The 18,594-nt window shown below is 56.1% G+C and overlaps 2 protein-coding genes across 6 annotated transcripts; both read right to left on the bottom strand.

Annotated features, from left to right (window-relative positions):
• Nucleotides 1-2,537: 2,537 nt before the first annotated feature.
• On the bottom strand, nt 2,538-14,392 carry LOC137144300 (alpha-2,8-sialyltransferase 8E-like). Of its 5 annotated transcripts, none has more exons than XM_067534512.1 (10): nt 13,566-14,392; nt 11,622-11,769; nt 11,317-11,424; nt 11,026-11,103; nt 10,701-10,814; nt 10,391-10,535; nt 10,057-10,169; nt 9,752-9,838; nt 9,262-9,514; nt 2,538-3,020 (listed from the first exon to the last, which is right to left on the bottom strand). In XM_067534512.1, exons 1-10 carry the CDS (start codon nt 13,675-13,677, stop codon nt 2,961-2,963), a joined length of 1,218 nt encoding a protein of 405 aa, XP_067390613.1. In that variant the 5' UTR covers nt 13,678-14,392; the 3' UTR covers nt 2,538-2,960. The 5 variants fall into 5 exon arrangements, with proteins under 5 accessions (XP_067390613.1, XP_067390615.1, XP_067390612.1 ...); XM_067534514.1 differs by lacking the exon at nt 2,538-3,020 and adding an exon at nt 5,560-5,749; XM_067534511.1 differs by lacking the exon at nt 2,538-3,020 and having other exon boundaries at nt 8,616-9,514; nt 10,701-10,787.
• Nucleotides 14,393-15,331: 939 nt separating this feature from the next.
• Nucleotides 15,332-16,943, bottom strand: ZNHIT1 (zinc finger HIT-type containing 1). The gene is made up of 5 exons (XM_067534532.1): nt 16,803-16,943; nt 16,466-16,636; nt 16,196-16,275; nt 15,756-15,925; nt 15,332-15,447 (listed from the first exon to the last, which is right to left on the bottom strand). The coding sequence occupies exons 1-5, from the start codon at nt 16,822-16,824 to the stop codon at nt 15,426-15,428; spliced, it is 465 nt and encodes a 154-aa protein (XP_067390633.1). The 5' UTR covers nt 16,825-16,943; the 3' UTR covers nt 15,332-15,425.
• Nucleotides 16,944-18,594: the final 1,651 nt, after the last annotated feature.

An 18,594-nucleotide genomic window follows, 5' to 3' on the forward strand; every position in this document is an offset into this window, starting at 1 on the left:
AATATCGATAAGGGAATTCTCGACCTATTGATTGTTTGTTCATGCCACCCCAGGCTCCACTATGATAATTAACTGGAGTAAGGACATCCTGCCTCAACATTCTGTGATTTAACATTCATGACATATTAGAACCCTGCTGTTTGTTAATGAGAAGGATGTTTAGGAACATCTTGAAATCTGATCATGAGGAAATGTACAAGTGCGGTGTAAAATGCCCAATGCGTATCAGGAATGTGGTTGATGTGTAAATCAGGGGGCAGTGAGGGGACAAACAAGATTTAAGATTTCTACATATGTATTCCTTTTTAGTAAAATGGTGTTAGTAAAATTAGTATAGGTATAAGAATTTGTATTAAGCTGGTGAATAAGGTAAAGACAAAAATGCTATTAAGGAAATGGATAAAGTATTTTTAGTACATATGAATGTGGTTTGAATGTTGAGATAAGATGGCAAGAAAATAATCACTGAGGCAATAACTTCAGCCTCGAAGGCAGGAGGGAGAGGAGATGAGATGTTTTTGTTTGAAAAACCTTTATGACCTGAATGGCTGAAGAAGAAGATAAGGAACCCCGGAAAACAGGGGGGGGGGGAGTTTACAACCCCAGAACAGGAACAAGACAAGGTGTAAAACAGGAATGAAAGAATGATGGGAAAGTTGTCACCCCTACAGCAACAAACTTAATTGATGATTACATCAAACAAAAAGACCATCTGACATGACAAATCCATAGACCTGAATGGGGGTGGATAAAGTATAAAAGTGGAAAGAAGAAACCTGGACTTTGGGCTCGTTCTGCATTCGCCAAGGAGCATTGTGTCGTGACCAACAGATCCCGGCTCCACCCTTGTGTCTGAATCACTTGGCCAGTGATTTCAGCTCGAGCAACAAGGGACTGGTAACTATGTCTCTCCTGCAGAACTCTCATGTGTGTGCGTGTGTGTGTGTGAATGAGAGAGTGTTTTAGGCAATTGTTTGCTTTTTGAAATGTTTCTCTTTTCTGTATTCATAATAAACGTGGCATATTGCCTTACCCCCTAAATAAGATCCTGCTGTTTATTTCTAAGTATAACATTAGTAACTAAAACGAAAGGTTTATTATAAAAGGAAGGAAATGAACTATAAGAGAGATGTTAAATTGGGTCAGAGCAATCAGATACATACAAAGTATTCAAAAGTCCACCTATATCAGCTTCTCTGTAGAGTTGTGGTGTTTGCAGGCTTGTACAATCCCTCTGGTGAACATCCAGGACCTGGATGGGTCTCAGTCCTTGGTTTTACAGCTTCAGTTGCAGACAAGTTGATGCAGAGGGAGGTGAAGGCTGAAGACAGACATGGATGTGGTCCTGCAGCTGCCTTTTATTTTGGATTGCCAGGTTCTTACATGTCCTGGATCATGCATCAGGTGCATATCCCTGGCTTCTCCCCCTGGGTCCACTGTCCTTGAGTTTCCTTAATGAGCCATTAAACAGTTTATTGCTGCAGCCATCCTGTCTGGGGCGTCGCCCAGAGACACGGCCCAAGTTGAACTACAGAGACGTCAAACATAGCCAGAACTTCCAGTACAGATATGACACAGGCACATCAACATCGTCATAGTTAGCAAATTATAACCTTTCTAACGGCACCTCACATATCCTCTTTCATATGAATTATTGTCATTTTGACATATTGATGTTAAATAATATAATAAATGGACCCCCTAACCCAGCCAGCATCATAGAGGGGTTTTTTTCAGGGAGGTGGGAAAAGAGGGTTGCACAATGTAGCCAGAGATTGGGGGGGGGGGGGGGTACTAAAATTTCTCCTTTTTTTTTTTTTTTTTTTTTTTTTTTGCACTTTTCAGCCAGAAATATTTCCGCCAAAAAGTATTCATAATGCTTATAAAATGTTGCTTCAAATGTACTGCAAAGGAAATGCAAAAAGATATGCTGAGCCCAGAACAGAAAGCAGCAGTATATAATATGTATGCTGAGATAAAAGAATGGGGCGAGCAAGTGAAGAAAGAAGTTGAAGACTCAATGAATGTGGAAGTTTAAGGTAGTATGGTGCTATAGAACACCAAAGGGGGGAATTGTTGAAGTAAACTGCTTAGGCCTTAAACTTTGGTCAAGAAAAGTATGTATTATGGGTAAAGGGAGGGGGTGAGTGAGAAAGTGCTGAAAAATGTAACTGTGTTGAAAATGTAACTGTCTGAACTGGGAAAATGCTTGTACTGCAGTTTGCTTATGTCTGTAACCTTGACTAATGATAAGAAGAATGACTGCTGTAATTCTAACACTGTTATAAATATATGTTAAAATCTGCCTGAGGGCGGAGACCCTTTACTGACCAGAGACAACCCCGTCAGTGGCTCTCCCCTTGCATATGCTTGTGTCTTTAAAATAATAAAAGAGTCTCAGATCTGTGATGAGCCTCAACTAAAATGCAGAGTGAAGCCTTGTTTCTTCCACACCTGGTATCCAGAACCTGCAGGCCGCTGTGATCAGCGGTGCCTGGCATAACACCCCCAGAAATTTCTTCACTTTCTTACCCCCCCACACACACTTTTTGCCCAATAATTTTTTGGCCCCGACTCTTATTGGATGGAACCATTTTGGTTTTGTCCAGAACCTTTTTATGGCATTTTGCACCTTCCCTTCTGGGCTGGAGTTTTTCAGCATTGGGCCGTTCACTTTTCCTTGCACTTTTTGAGATTATTTCTTTTTTCTTTCGCTCTTTGGGCTGGAATTTCTCATCTCACTTTCTACCGTTGAGCAGACAAGAAGGGTAAAGTTGCAGCCCAATTTTATGAGCCAGTTCCAATTCAGAGTGGACATTTGTTCGTAAAAGCACAATTACTTAGCCCAAAACCTTATTTCATTTTTAAACATCTGGAACGGTGGTTCTTAACATATTTACCTTTTGGGCCACATATTCAGCTCTCTTCATTACATGCGTCACATCCACACTATAGATATATCACCTGTCTGGCCGTGAGGCTGGCACATGGGGCGCAGTGGTGGGCTGAGAACCACTGATCTGGAGAAAGAAAAAGATTATATTTTAAGGCTTGCAAATTTGTCATCCCAAAACAGGTGTTGATACATTTGCTTCAATTGGCTGTTACAAAAATGACAGTTCAACTTCGTCGATGCGAACAAAGCATAAGAATTTGCAACTCGTTTCATGTACAGCTAAAAGAAGACTCGGAAGGGTTGCTTTTACATTTGTGAGGTATTTTTTTAAAACCCAGCTCTTATCACTTCTGTGGCTGCATGCCCAGAATGTGTGAAAAGGAACAAAACTTCTGACCTTTTTCTCTGTCTCTACAAGTAAAGCTATACATTCACACAACCCTTTAGTCCTGGTAGTATTTTTACTTGTGCGTTGCCTCCTTTAAAGGGAAGTAGGGATTTTTGCAACCATTTTTACATTCATGAGCCATTTGTGGTACACAAAGTGTTTTTAGTCTAGGACAGACCTCCTCTGCCCTCAGGGCTGTTTAGCCCATCACGGGGTTTTAACCAGCACAGCATGTCAACACCAAAGCCCACTGATATCAAAAAGAAACCAACACGCTATTGCAAACAAACACCCACCCTGCAAAGACAACAAGGAAAAAAACCTTTGAAAAACAAAACAGTTGCAAACATTTGGGTGCTGCAAACTAGATTCCGGGGGGGGGGGGGGGGTGGTTTGAGATTTCATTCACAGTAAACGCAGGAGCAGCCGTGAATTAAGCTGGTGTTTTGTTAACAAGAAGTTTATGCAAGAGGTCGTTTCAGTGAAAGTCCGCTTTAGCAATTTAACCTTCAACACTTTAATTGACTTCGTTTTTTAACCCCTTTTGCTTTTTCTTACAAAACTTTTTATGGATCTCACCCAATTATTACTCAGCACAGAAACACCAAACCTTAAAGTACAATGGAAAAAACCTGAAAGAAAGCATCTGTTAAAAGATTTTACCAAAAATTGATAACTTTGAGACAACGGTTAGCTGTTTTCTTCCCTGCAAAAACAGTCACAGTTTGCTCTGCAGGCTTATCTGAATCAAGCTCACACCACTGATGGATTTTAAAACCATCTTGTGTTTTAAACTAACTTCAAAGCTTGTGTCAAGTGTTTCAGCATGCCCTATCACTTTACCATGCTGGGGTGCAAAAAAATGTTGTGTTTAGATCGACTAAATGGGCCAAAGGTGATAACATAACACAGCCACTGTCTACAATTAGAGCAAGGTACGGGGTTTGATACCCAGATACCTCAGTCTCCTGAAAACGCCCCGTTAAAAACCCTTTTAATCTTTTATTAAGGACACAGAAAAGATGGGAAAAGGAGTAACATTTTTGCAACGTGAAGTATTAAGCCTGGCTTTGCCTTCAACTACCTGAAGGGGGGGTCCAGGCAGGATGGAGTTAGGCTGTTCTCAGTGGGGGCAGATGACAGAACTAGGAGCAATGGTCTCAAGTTGCAGTGGGGGAGGTCTAGGTTGGATATTAGGTAAAGCTTTTTCCCTAGGAGGGTGGTGAAGCACTGGAATGGGTTACCTAGGGAGGTGGTGGAATCTCCATCCTTAGAGGTTTTGAAGACCCGACTTGACAAAGCCCTGGCTGGGATGATATAGTTGGGGTTGGTCCTGCTTTGAGCAGGGGGTTGGACTAGATACTTCCTGAGGTCCCTTCCAACCCTTGTCTTCTAGGATTCTATGACTTTCATTGTAACCACATCCCTTGTTCCTGTTGGCCGGTGAGCGTTTTTAAAAGGAAAACGCCCTGGGTTGGACCGTCTGTTTGATGGCATCCAAGCATAACTGTCCTTTTGGGGGTAAGAGGCATTAGCTGTTATTACTGTTGTTAAAGTGCGATCCCATTTCATCTACAGTGGGGTCTGGGATTTAGGTGCCAATGTCAGCTGGGTCCCTCTCCGGCCCAGGTTTTCATTGGGCTGACGAAGGCCCGGGTTCCCAGGAGATAATGGGGTGGCAGCCGTGATGGTGAAGTTCAAGCCCGGAGCCGATTTTTCTCCCCAGAATGTCTTTTGTCAGGCCCGCCAAAGGTGGATCTGCCCAGCCCTTCATTATTTTGCCCCCCAGTTCAGCCTAGTTTCAGACACATCCGTTTTGGTCCACCGACTTCCAGTCCCACACCTTTCTTATTTACCAGGGACGGTCTGAACGCAGTTATAACTCAGCTGAAGTGATCTCAGTCAGACCAGATATTCACGTTTCACTGGGCACGAGGGACTCTTGCATTCGCACGCCAGTTCACGCTCACACACGTTCCTAAACTTAATCTCACGCATTTTAGTAACTGCATAAAGGTTTTAAATATTTTTACTCCGGTGCTGCAAGAGACAACAATACATCCAGGGCCCGGGGCATAGAGCCTGAAAAGCCACTCTTCAGGTTTGTGTAACGTGGTAATAACCATAGGCAAGCGAGAGAAGTGTGAGTGGGGGGGAGTGGGTGTGAATATTTGACAGTCAAAAAAAGATGAATTGGCCCAAAAAAACTGAGCAGGACTTGATCAGAAGTTTGAGGGTTCTACAAAGCAGAGATCAAAATTTAAACCATGCTGGATAAATTCCTGGCCCTTCATTGCTCCAGTAGCAGGCAAGATTTCTTTTTTCTGTGTTGCCGGGAGCTGTCCTGTGGCTGTGCAGGAGAAAAAGACGTAACTCGCCATCTGGAAAGTGAAATACACCACACAAAAAGCAGAGCGGTATCTTCACAGGCAGGATTTCTTCTGTAGTTGGGGCGAATACTCTCACTGGTAAAGGAAGTTGAATGTTTAATATTTATGATTACTGTTATTAATTAATTAACATTATTTTAATTAATTAACCAATTAATTAAAATCATTAGCCCTCTTCAGAGCACGTCCCTAGCTGTAATTTGTTTGATAACTTTTTTTTTTGAGGGTAAAACAGTAATTTATTCCCAGTGCTTTGTCCAAAGCTCTGTTTACAATGTTCTTTCAGGAAGTTTTGATTGTTTTTATGCATTCATTTCTGCTTCGGTCCAAGATTTCCCATTTTCTGTACAGCTTTCAATGGGTCCCGTTGAGGTTGAATATTAATTCATTAATTTAGCTGCGCATTTTATCCAGGGCACGGGGATTATTAGAATACGGCAGGTGACATAGATAAAGTTACACAGACACAATCTTCCAACCCTTTTATCACATAACAAAAAAATCCAACTCACTGATTCGTATTATTAACACACATGCCGGTGAAAACCTGGTGATGTGTCTGAATGGCTTTTAATTGTCTATTCATTTCCCATTTGGATATTTAATTTTGACCACATATTCAGTGTTGGGGTTTGATGTGTGACCCCTTGCTTATGCACAAAATATAAATGTCGTGCTTTCCCCCCCCCCAGGTGAGAACACAGAAGCAAACTTTACAGCTGTTTGCACAGCACAATTTTGCAGAGCTCCCTGTATAAAACTACCTTCCCTGACCCCCAGATTCCCCGACATGCATCTGTGATGCTGGCTGGATTAGGGGGACCATTTCTCATCTTATTTAACAGCAAGCTTGCAAAATCATAGTCAGTCATGGGAGCTAGGCCATGGCAGGTGCCATTCGAAAGGCTGGAATTTCCTAAGCAGGATGCTATTCTTTATGGGCATGTGTCGTCTTTGTACTGGGAGTTGCGGCTGTGTTTGATGTATCTGTAGTTCAGCTTGTGCTTTCTTTCGGGGCCATGCCCCAGACAGGACGGCTGCAACGATATATTTAATGGCCCCATTAATAAGTCACCCGGACTTGCCTAGGTGATCTCGGGCTCCATGCAAATTTCCACAAGCAGCCTGGCAAAAGACAGCTGCACCCAGCCACGCTGTCTTCAGTCCTGCTTCCTGCCTCTGGACCAACTCATCTGCAACAGAAGCTGTGAAACAAAGGACTGAGACCCATCCAGAGACTGGATGTTCACCAGCGGGACTATACAAGCCTGCAAACTCCACAGTGCTCCTGATAACCAGATAGATTTGGACTTTCAAATCATTTGTACGTCTCTGATTGTTTTAACCCCAGAACACTTCTCACCTCGGGCGTTTCTTGCCTTTTATAATAAACCTTTTGTTTGAGTCGCTAAAGGATTGGTTGGCAGGGCAGCCCCCTGACTTGGGCTACAAAGGCCATGTACTACACAAGCAATAATCAATGTGCAAACCACAGCAGCTTCCTAGCCTTAAAGTTAAGGAGGGGGGGGAGGCAAATCACAGCCGCCTTCTAGTAGTGTCTGGAGCAGGGCAGACCTGACCGATAGGTCCCATGGTAACGGGGTCATAATATGGGGGCCTCTGTTCCCCCTTCTTACTCCGCCCCTCACCACCTGGACAAAGAATGTGGTAAGAAAGGCGTTATCTTGTCATGCCTGTTAGCGAAAGCTCGAGATCTCTGCCCCCGCTTCCTCCCGCGTAGTCACTTCGTTACGGGAATTTATGGTCATTCCTGCTGTCAAGCTAGCCCAATTCATGGCAAAAAGGCACACCCCACACAGGTTACGTGGAAATAACAAACAGGGGCGGGTCTAATTATACGCCTCCCCCGGCCATTAATATTCATTTTATAACCATTTCTATCACCAAATCGGGGTTTTATGGGGGTGGTAGAAGTGTGGGTGTTTACATGTTATTGTAGATAAAAGGGTGTAAAGTAGTGAACTCAGGGCTCACTTTGTTGGTCGCGAGACAAAAGGGAACTAGTGGACGCGAAGCTGTAACCGAATAAACGCCCCTTATCACTCCACCCGGCTCAATCGACCCCGCGCCCCTTAGCTCTCCAGGGTGCCCCCTCCATCTGTGGACAGTTCGCCCTGCCAATCAAGGTAACTGACGGCCCCTTTAACAGCCACCCTTCACTGCGCCTTGTCCCAGAGGAGGATTTAACCCCTTCACACCCAGTATAAAGCCAGTGGGGAAACTGAGGCACACCCATTGGCCATACAACCAGAACGACAACTCCCACATGCACCTTTGGGGAAAAGAGGCCTCCACGCCCATGGCATGCTGCAGACACGCACAGGGCTGGATTCCACTGGAGACCTGACAAGGGCTGACTCTTTGCAGCCATCACAAAGTTTTTTACATGGGGTTTCCTAGGTTTGTTTTTTTTTTAAAAAGAGCAACTGCGACAGCTTCCCTCTGGTGCCCCGCTCAGCGGGACTGGAACCCAGTCCCTTTCCACTGCCAACCGCTGCCACTAGGACTACAGGAGCTCCCTTAGCCAGCAGCAGTAGAAGGTTGTTATCGTAGGGACATAGGACTGGAAGGGATTGTTGGGGTCATCGAGTCCAGGCCCCGGCTCTTCCAGGGATGGGCTTTATACTCTTCCCATTGGCCAAAGCCCAATGGAATTTCATGGCACAAAGGAAAGGCACTTCTGTGGGCCTGGGGATGGCGTGGGAGCCACTCAGGCAGTGAAAGACGCCAGAGCTGCTGGGTGAGCGGCCACCAGCAGACCCCATTGTAGCCAGGTGCCAACGGATGATTAAATAACAAGCAATCAAGGCTTGGGAAGGAATCAACGCGTCCCCCCCCCCTCCCCCCCCGGCGCAGGAGGGAGGGTGACCTGTAATCAGTGACTGAGAAGAAAGAAAATGTCCAGGCTGAGGAAGAGGAATTAACGAGCCTCCCGAACGGAGGGCAAGCACCAGAGAGCCTTTATTACCGACATAGAGAGGGTGGCTTCTTCATTACACATAACTAATTGCCTTGAATAGCCATCAATGGACGTCAGTTAACGATGGTGGACTAATGAACCGTGGTAATTCAATAGCCATTAACAGACCAGGGCTCATTAATTACAATGAACAAAGTGCAATAATTAAACAGCAAGGAAGCAGGCCAATTAACAATTCAGTGTAATAATTAAATAGTAATTAAAGGCGGCCAGTTAACAACTGGCAATTAATGAACTTTGTTCATTAAATATCACTGAACTGAAGCCAATTAAGGAACATCAATTAATGAATGCCTAGGAAACAGACGCCACCTTTGGTAACAGGGGGGCAGGAATACCGGCCGCGTCTCATTGTGCCCGGCTGCCGGCGGGTCTATCACTGGCAACGCCCCAGATGCAGCCGCAGGGTGCCCTGGAGATGCATGGCCAGGAGACGGGTGAACTCCTCGGGCATGGCGTGAAATTCCAGGTTGGGGGTCTGGTCGTCGTAGTAGTGGTGGGGCAGGGGCTGCCCGTCAGGGCCCTGCGGGAAGGGCCAGAAGCCGAAGAGGATGAGGTGCCGGCATAGCTCCAGGGCAGCACTTACCAGCATGAAGCCGGAGGAGAGGCGTCTGGCACGGAGGCCGCGGCGGCGCCAGTGCCTGTCCAGCCCCGCCAGGTACTCGGGGTTCATGAAGAGGGTGCGGGCCGGCGAGCCGAAGTCCTCCAGGGTGTAGAGCACCCGAAACGCGAGCTCCCCGTGGCCGGCGAAGCTGAAGGCTGGGATGAGGAGCTGGGGGGCCCCGTAGGTGCCCACTGCCTCTGCGAAGGGCCTGCGGTGACGAGTCAGCCCCCAGAACCTGCGGACAGGAAGGGTGATGCCCCGTGTCAGCCTCCGTCCTGGCAGGGCCCGTCCCCCAGCGCCAGCCTCCTTCCCTCCATCTCCTCCGACCCCCAGGGGCTCCGCGGCCGACTGGAGAGTGGGGGGCTGGGACTCCTCCGACTGCATCCGATCCTGCATTCCCCACCCCACAAGCCCCGACCCCCCCATATATTCCAATCCAGAGTCCCTTTTTGCCCCCTTCCCTCCCCAGTACCGGGAATCCAGGATGCTGGGGTTCAGGGTGATGATACTCGATTTGGTGCCAACATCGTCCGCAAAGACCAGGGGGGGCAGGTTGAACCTGGGGGGACAAAGGGGACAGCATGAGCCGAGGGTCTCCCCACCAAGCCCCATGGTGCCCCCACCCGCTGATCGCTGCACTCCCCAGCTGCTGATCCCCCCTCTCTCTGCACCCTGCAGCACTCATTCCTGCCTGTGTAACAGCTCCCCGGCTCCCCCTCTCTCCCCTGTTCTGCACCCCCCATCCAGAGCCTCCCACCCCCGGCTGGCCAGCATTACCTGATGACAAACTGGGCGCGGTCGATCTCGGGGCCGCAGCTGCTGTTGCGGAGGATGCCCCCATTCCCCACCACAGCACAGCGCTCGTAGGGGGGCCCCTGAAACGGGGAGCCCTGCGGGTGGGAGACATGAGTCAGCACCCACCGACCATGCATGGATTCCCCCCCCCCAGGGACCCATTTCTCCCAGCGCTGAGATGCAGCCACCCCTGAGGTGGGACGCAGGGGGGCTGTTCCTACAGGGACCCCCCCACCCGGCGCTGAGATGCAGCCATCTCTGGGGTGGAGCGCCCGGCGCTGAGCCGCTGCCATCCCTACAGCCCAGTGCCCCTGACCTGCGGCAGGCTCTCCCGCAGCTTTTCCTGCACCAGCTGCCTCTCGGCCCGCTGCCCGTCGTAGACCATCCGGGAGCCCAGCGGCGCGTTCTCCTGGGTCAGCACCAGCCTGGCGGAGGCGTTGCAGCAGCGACCCAGCTGTGCCCTGCGCGGGGGAGAGAGTGGCATGGGGAGGGCAGGGCAGAAGGGTTCAGGCAGGGCCGCGGAGGGGAGTTTGCGCCCTCTCCACATGGCTCTGCAGCGGGCACTGTGGCCTCGCTACGAAGAGACGCAGGGGGCCCGGGACGAGGAGTGGGACGGCGCGAGGTACCTGTGTTGGCCCAGGGCGCTGGCATTATGCGCCCAGGGGCAGCTCCGCACCAGCTTCAGCTGCCTCAAGATCCAGCCCTCGTCCAGCCTGGGACGAAGAGACAGAGTCACCGACCTGCCCCTCCACCGCCAAAGAGGAGAAAAATGGCCGGTAATAGGACCCCAGCATCTGCCTCAGTTTCCCCCTACGTTGGTGGGGGGAAGGACCGTCCGCTCGGGGGGCAGGCTGGGAGATGGGGTGACGGGACGGGCGCCATCACTAACAAGGACCCTGTGTCCACCCCTCCCCCCGGCACCCTGTCACCCACTCCCCGGGCCAGGCTCACCTCCTGGGGAAGGCTCCCTTGCTCAATTTCTGGGCCAGCCTCCAGCACCGCTTTGCACCCATCACCACGGCCTCAGGGCTGGCAAGGAAAACGAGGGGTTAATTACAGCCAGGGGACACCACCCAGGGGGGTGCTTCCTTTCCCTCCCACCCCAGCCCCCATTCCTCCCCTCCACCACAGCCCCCCAATCCGCCCCCCCAAGTCCCTGACAGCACTCCTCCACACACTGCCCCATTGAATGCCACCCCCCCCATGCCAACACCCCCGCCCCATCTCCCAGTCCCCACATACCTGGGCTTCCCGGCGCAGAATGGGGGCCAGCAGGGCCACTGGGTCCTTGGCCCAGACACTGGGGGAGTGCCAGCGATCGGGGCCACGGCCTCCGGCAGGCGGACATGGCTGAGGGGCACAGGGAGATTAGCACCAGCCGAGGGGGAGAACCCAGGAGTCCTGGCTCCCAGCCCCCCCTCCTCTCCCAGAACTGGGGAGAGAACCCAGGAGTCCCAGCTCCCTTGCTCTAACCACTAGCCCCCACTCCCTGAGCCAGGGATAGAACCCAGGCGTCCTGGCTCCCAGCCCCCCACTCACTCACTCACCTCCGAAGCCTCCACAGCCAGGAGAAGATGAAGCTGAGGGTGAGGCACACGCAGAGGGCCAGCACCCAGCTCCGTCTCTGGAACATCCTGGGGGCCCGGCCTGGCGCTGGCTGTGGGGGGAGCCGGGCTGGGGAGCCACGTTCAGGCCCTGGGAGAGGAGTGGGGATTAGTGGTTATAGTGTGGGGGCTGGGACCCAGGACTGCTGGGTTCTCTCCCCGGCTCGGGGGAGGATGTCAGTGTGAGGGCTGGTGGGTCCGTACCATGGGATCCCGGTGCCAGGGGGGCCCTGCCCCAGTGAGGGACGGATTGCCCCTGCTGTCTCCTGTAGACAGGCACCCCCCCCCCCGATCCTCCCCGAAGGGGTGAGAGAGCCCTGCCTCAGTTTCCCTCTGGAGCAGTGGTTCTCAGCCGTTCTGGGCTCAGGTAAATGTTCGCGGCCTGTCAGGATCCAGTAACTCGACTGGGGCTGGAGATCTGGAGTGTGGGGGGTGTGTGGGGGGGTCGATGGGGTCCTGACCCGCACTCACCCCACAGCAGCAGCTCCTGGGCTATAGGGCTGGCCAGGCTTGGTTCTCCCATCGGGAGGGACCCCCCAGAACAGCGCTGGGACCCCCAGGTCGCTGGGCCTGGAGCAGGAGACGAAGCCAACCAGCCCCGGGGGGGGGGCGGCAGGAGCTGCCAGGCGACCCCTGGACACATCCCAGCGCCACCAGTGCGGGTCCTGACCCCAGGCCGGACCCCACTCCGCTCCCAGAGCTGGGGGGAGAACCCAGGCGTCCTGACACTCACCCTGGAGCAGGGCCGGCTCCTTCCGGGACCGCCTCCCTCCGGCTCCCCCTGCAGCCTGGGTGGGAACACGCGGCTGGTGTCTCCCGGGCTCAGTGGGGTCATGACGGGGGGGAGGGAGGGGGCTAGAGACCCGCCCCAGGGCTGCCGGCTGCTGCAGAGGGGAAGCGTGTCCCACACACAGGGGTCTGGGGGGGGGGGGGGGGGAGCTGGGAGCCAGGACGCCTGGGTTCTCTCACTGGCTCTGGGAGGGGAGTGGGAGCTAGTGGTTAGAGTGGGGAGGAGGCACTGGGAGCCAGGACTCCTGGGTTCTATCTTAGCTGCCCCTGCCCCACAGCTGCCAGCCGTAGAGACAAACCCCACACCCCGTGGGGATCTGCCAGCCCCAGAGACTCCTTTCAGTGTCACGGCAAAGCACGGATCCCCTCCTGCCCAGCTGGCGTCACCAGATCTTACCCGCCACAGCTTCTCCCCGGGGCGTGCTCTCGGCACAGCCAGGCTTCGACCCCGCAGGCCGCTCCCAGACCGAGAAATCGAAGCCTGAAGGCCCAGCCTGGGGGGACGGAAACAAGGCACTACACGGGGCCAACTGCAGGCACCGACTCCCCTGCGCAGGGGATGTGCCACTTCTCGGAGGAAGGCTGCCCGGGAGAGAAATGCCAGTTACCGGGCTCCACACAGGGCAAACGGCATGAACCAGAGCTCCCCCGGGAGAGCCAGGAGGGCAGAGCAGCCCCATCATGGCCTTTCTGCGGGCGGGGAAACTGAGGCAGGGCAGGAAATTGCCCGAGGTCAACCAGAAGAGGCGGGGCTAGAACCCAAGAGTCTCACCTTGCAATTCCCAGGTGCCTGCGTCCCAGGGTGGCACCAGCCCTTTTGCCCACACAGGAGCTTGTGCCAACGGGGTATCCACCCCGCCAATTTTTTTTTTTTTTTTTTTTTTTTTTTTTTTTTTTGCAGAGTCCCCCCAGCCGACCCAGAGCCAGGTGATGTGTGGCCAGCTCACCAAGCGACCCAGAGTGCCTGCTGCCAGTGACACATCCTCCACGCCAGCTAATGTTCTTCGAGACCATCTTCTGTTTCCCACCCGCTGGTTGGCAAAGCCGCTGAATATGGCGGGACCTCCCTCCCTCCCCCCGGAAACACACCGCACTCACTGGCCTGGTCCGGGTTTTTAATCCGTTTCCCGGTGGCCGGGTTCGTTTGACAGCGATCTCGCTCGCCATGCTGACCGGCGACGGAGCGCGTTACGGGGCAGCGGATACCCATGCGACGTGCTGCTCTGGACCACGAAGCGGCGCCCTCGCACGCCCGCGTTCCCCACCATGACAATGACGCCTTGCTTCATGCACAGCAGGCCTCATGAAAGTCTCGACCCGGGGGAACGGCCGTACCCCGGCGGGTCTCACGGGCCGCAGGAAGTTATGCTACGTGCGCGTCGCCAAAACGCCAACCGCTCGCAGCCAACCTCCCAGTTCCAGCTGCATCTTCTCCATGTCACAGGCGGGGAAACCGAGGCAGGGCAAGAAATGGCTGGAGGCTGAACCGAAGAGGTGGGGCTAGAACCCAGGAGCCCTGTCTCCTGAATCACCTTTCCGCTCCGCCTCCAGACTCCGTGTGCCAGTTGGGGTGAGATGCAGCTTGATTCAAATCCTGCGGCGCTGGCAGGGCCTCGAGGGTGGGTTTTTAATTTGGCGATGGCCCCTAACTCGGCCGGCTGCCCCCTTCCTAGCCCTCTCGCTGGAGTTAACCGACCAGGTTTACATCTGCCTGAAGGCCTGGCGCCCGGGAACTCTCAGGTCACGGAGGCTGGGGCATGGTCACAGCCCAACGAACCTGCACCAGCCCTGTTGGGATGGCCCAGTTGTGGGGCACGAGGCGGGGGCGCCGGGTGCATTGGGAGGGCTGAGCAGCTCCCCCCTCCCCTGTCCTGGTGGTATCCCAGGGACCCTGTCACACTCAGTGTCTCCACCACAAAGGTAGTCCAAAGGAGTCCTGGCTCCCAGCCCCCCACCCCCCCGCTCTAACCACTAGGCTCCACTCCCCTCCCAGAGCCGGGGAGAGAACCCAGGAGTCCTGACTGCCGGCCCCCCAGCTTTAGCCACTAGTCCCCACTCCCCTCCGTCCACCCTCCCCCAGTTCCTGCGGCTACAGCTGGGCCCCGCACAAACTGTTTGGTCTCCACCTGCTCACCCCTGTATCCTGCTGAGCTGCCCCCCCCCCCATTTGATCCCCTCCCCCCACCAGAGCCCCCTCACTCCCCAGTACCCCCCACATCCCTACTGGATGGTCCCTCCTGTTGGAGGCTCAGTACAATTTGCCTGGGACAGCCCTGCCAACCTTGCCCTGCGAGTGGCCCCCCTCCCTTCACCGGGGAAGCACCAGGGCATAGGGAAAGCCCGGCCAGGGCCGCTCCCCTGCCCCACGGCCAGGGCCGCTCCCCTGCCCCACGGCCAGGGCCGCTCCCCTGCCCCACGGCCAGGGCCCCGGGGAATGGAGAAGTGAGACTGGGTCCTGGCAGCTGTTGTCCAAGGTGCCAAATCAAGGGGGCGTGGCCCTGGGCTGCCGGGTGCTCCCTAGATGCAAGACAGTCCCTGCCCTGTAGGGCTCCCAGCCCAAACAGCTGGGAGAGGGAGGGAGGGACGGGAAACTGAGGCACCAGGAGGAGAAGTTGCTCACTGAGGTCACCCAGCAAGTAAACCAGGAGTCCAGGTTCCCTGTGCGGGGCCGCTCCAGCCTCTCGCTGCGTGCCTGAGTCCCCCCCCCTTCACTGCGTGCCTGAGTCCCATCCCCCCCCCCATGCGTGCAACAGGGTGAACCCCCAATTCCAGGATGGGGGAGGATGTACCAGATCCAGGCATTGCCCCATGCCATGGGGCCGGAGCCCCCGCCTGCCCGAGGGGCACAGAGGGAACACACGGGGCCGTGGGGACGGAGTGTTTATTAACACACAGGGCAGTTCGGGATCAGGGGGCCCCCCGTGGGGTTGGGGTGAAGATCCAGGACCCTGGGCAGGGCTAAACCGTCCACTTCAGGCACCTGCAATGAGAGACAGAGATTGGGGGAGGGAGTGAGACGGGCACATCAACCAAGGGCCCCCCAGGGGAACCAGGGCAAGGGGTCAGCGCTCCCGGAGAGGCTGGGTCTAGGACCCCCACCCCAGGGCTCAGCCTAAGGGCAAGGACTAGAGCCCCCCAAAAACCTGCCCCTGTGACCCCACCACCCCTGCAACCCCTTCCCCGGCCCAGGTGCCACCCTGAACGTTCCCCTGGGCTTGGGGCCTGGTTCTCCAGGGAGATGCCGGGTGGGGGGCGGGGTTGGGGGGCCACCGCCCCCCCAGGTCTCACCGGGTCTCCTGGTGGGTTCCCAGGCAGCGGACGCAGCAGTAGCGGGCCCCGCAGCTGGCGCAGGTGTAGTGTGAGGGCAGGCCGCACACGGCGCAGAAGTGCCGCTGGGGCAGGCTGGAGGGGGTGGCGCAGGCCGTCACGTAGCTGGGGCCCTCGCCCGCACTCAGGTTCTGGGGGGAGGGGGAAGAGTGTGAGCCCCGCCAGCCCCCTCCCCCACCACACTTCCCCCCGGCCTCCCCGCCAGCGCCCCCCCCCCCCCCACCATACTTCCCCCCATGCCCCTCCCTGCCCCCCCCCCTCCACACAGCTGCTACGCCCCCATTCACAGCCCTGCCCCTGCCATGCTGCCCCCAGTGCCCCTGACTCCTCCTCACCCCCAGGCTGGGCCGTACCCGCCCCCTGCCCCCCCCCCCACACACCTGCCCGGGGCTGGGCTGTACCTGCTCTTCCAGCAGCGCCTGGAAGTTTTTACGGAAGCGGAGTTTGAAATGATCCCCGCGGGTCTTCTTCTTCTTCTTCCCTGGGGGTGCAACGGGTCAGAGAGAAACCGAGACCCCCCCCGCCCCCCGCTCTAACCACTAGCCTCCACTGCCCTCCCCGAGCCAGGGAGAGAACCCAGGAGTCCGGGCTCCCAACCCCCCCCCCGCTCTAACCACTACTCCCCACTCCCCTCCCCGAGCCGGGAAAGGGACCCAGGCGTCCGGGCGCACCGGTCTCGGCGGCGTCGTCGAACTGGGGCAGGCGTTTGACGAGCTGCGGCAGGTTCGCGTGCGGGTCGTCCTGGAAGTTGTCGTTCTCCAGCGCCTCCAGCTGCCGGCTCAGCCGCCGCTGCCGCGTGGCCCGGTCCAGGACCCGCCGCTGGCCCGGATCCTGGGAGCGCACTGCGGGAGGGGCGGATCAGAACCGGCCGCCCCCCAGCTGTCCCTGCCCTCCACGGCTACCGCGGCGCCCCCCCGATTCCGCTGCCCCACATCCCCCGGCGGCTGCCCCCGCTTCCCCTGCCCCACCTGCCCGGTGCCCCGCGGCTAACCCGGCCCGCCCCGCTACCTGCAACCTTCTTCTCCACCATGCTGGGGCCGGGGTGACGTCACTTCCGACGCCCGACGCCATCTTGCCCGGCCCGGCCCCGCCCCCCGGTTCTGTGTGTCTGGGGCGGGGCCCGTGTACACTGGCCTGGGCTGCCCCTCCCCCCGTCTGCTCCCCCCAGCGCCCCAGACTCAGCGGCAGCGGCGCTCCCCCCCCCCCCCCCCCACAGCGCTCGTGGGGGATCGACCCTCCCCACCCCCACCCCATCCATGGGGGGCGACTCCTGCCCCCCCCACAGTCCCAGTGCAGGCTACTGGGCTGAGCCCCTCATCCAGCGCCCGCGGGCACCCGCTGCCCATACGGACCGGCTGGAGACTCGGGTATGCGCTGACCCTACGGACCTGCCGGAGATGCGGGTACACGCTGCCCCTACAGACCGGCCAGAGACATGAGCACGCACTGCCTGTACAGACCGGTCGGAGACGCAAGCATATGGTGCACATAGAGACCGGCTGGAGACGCAGATGTCGGGGCTTGTTACCATTAGTTATGGGGGTTGGGGCGTGGGTGGGACCGCCCTGTACCCCATCCCACGCCGGCTTAAAGGGCTTTCCCCTCCCCCCCCGGCCTGGCACCGCAGAGGCCCTAGTGGGCCGCGTCCCCCCATATGGGCACTTCTGGTCTGGGCGAGCGCCGTCCTCACCTGAAACCACCCGTCCCGCCTTGGGCCTGGCTCTCCCTGCCCACTTGGCTGCAGTATGTGTGTGGGGGGGTTTTGTCTTTTTCCCACTGCCCCCCCGCCCCCGATGGCTTCCAATGCTGGTCCCTCCGGGCCAGCCTGCAGGAGAGCCTGGTTCCCTCCCTGCCTGGTCCTACCCCGTCTGGCTGGTGGCTGGCCCGGTGGGTGCTGAGCACCCGCTATTTTTTGCCCTTCATGGGTGCTCAGGCCGTCTGCCAGCAAAGCTTTTGTGGCCCAGGGGGCATGGAACCCCCTCCCCCCTGCCTCCGAAGCGACACGAGTTTTGCCAGTCCACCCACATGTGCAGCCATCTCCCGCCGATGTAATTAAACCCCCGCAGCGTCCCCCGCTGACAGGGCAAAGTGTGCGTCACTGGGCGGGGAGGACAAGGCCGCAGGCATCAGTGGCTGGAGCCCAGTGCCCCCCCCACGCCCCAGGAAAGCTGGAGAGTTGGACCCCACTTCCAGCTGGGGGTTCGGGCAGCCAGACCCGGCTCCTGATGGGGGAGGGGACAGCCCGTCAGGAGCCCGTGGGGCAGGCCCAGGAGAGCTGAGAGACCCGGTTCTCTCCCTCCCCCCCCCCCCCCCACAGGGAGAATGCACGCCTCCAACTCCAGGAGGGCCGTGTGTGGACGGGAAGCCCGGCAATTGGCACGGGGGCTGTGAGTCAATCTAACATAGGTCGAGGTATCTGTGTAGTGTAGACAAGGCCTGAGGCCAGCCCCCCCCACACATCTCCTTCTCACCCGTGACGTAAGTTACACCCACCTGCAGCGCCCCCACATGGGGGAGGGGAAGAGGACACTTTACCGGGGCCCAGAGGCCCTGGGGGGCTCAGGCCAGGCTGCAACCCATGTGTGTGTGAGGGGGCGTATTACACGTTTTTCCTGGGCCCAAAAAAATGAAGCTTGGGCCCTGCCTGCCAAAGCAGTAGTGTAGACAGCCCCCGGTTGGCAGGAAAGGCTCCACCGCTCCCGGGGGTGCTTTTATTACACTGGCGGGCAAGAGTGAATCTGCCGGAGATGCGCCCGTGCCGCAGCAGCGCATCTAGTGTAAATGAGCCCTACCTCCAGTG

Source organism: Emydura macquarii, unplaced genomic scaffold, assembly GCF_026122565.2.
Source record: "Emydura macquarii macquarii isolate MOO-44397 ecotype Brisbane River unplaced genomic scaffold, CSIRO-AGI_Emac_v2 contig_3450, whole genome shotgun sequence".
NCBI lineage: Eukaryota > Metazoa > Chordata > Testudines > Chelidae > Emydura > Emydura macquarii.

Bases quoted from the DNA above. Each gene is read 5' to 3' on its own strand.
- LOC137144300 (XM_067534510.1), bottom strand. From the start codon at position 13,677: ATGGGTATCCGCTGCCCCGTAACGCGCTCCGTCGCCGGTCAGCATGGC. The intron at 11,770-13,565 runs GTGAGTGCGGTG...CTCCTCTCCCAG, and splicing joins TAAAAACCCGGACCAGGCCA to GGCCTGAACGTGGCTCCCCA. The intron at 11,104-11,316 runs GTATGTGGGGAC...TTTCCTTGCCAG, and splicing joins TTCTGCGCCGGGAAGCCCAG to CCCTGAGGCCGTGGTGATGG.
- ZNHIT1 (XM_067534532.1), bottom strand. From the start codon at position 16,824: ATGGTGGAGAAGAAGGTTGCAG. The intron at 15,926-16,195 runs GTACAGCCCAGC...CCCTCCCCCCAG, and splicing joins AGGCGCTGCTGGAAGAGCAG to AACCTGAGTGCGGGCGAGGG. The intron at 15,448-15,755 runs GTGAGACCTGGG...CTCTCATTGCAG, and splicing joins GGAACCCACCAGGAGACCCG to GTGCCTGAAGTGGACGGTTT.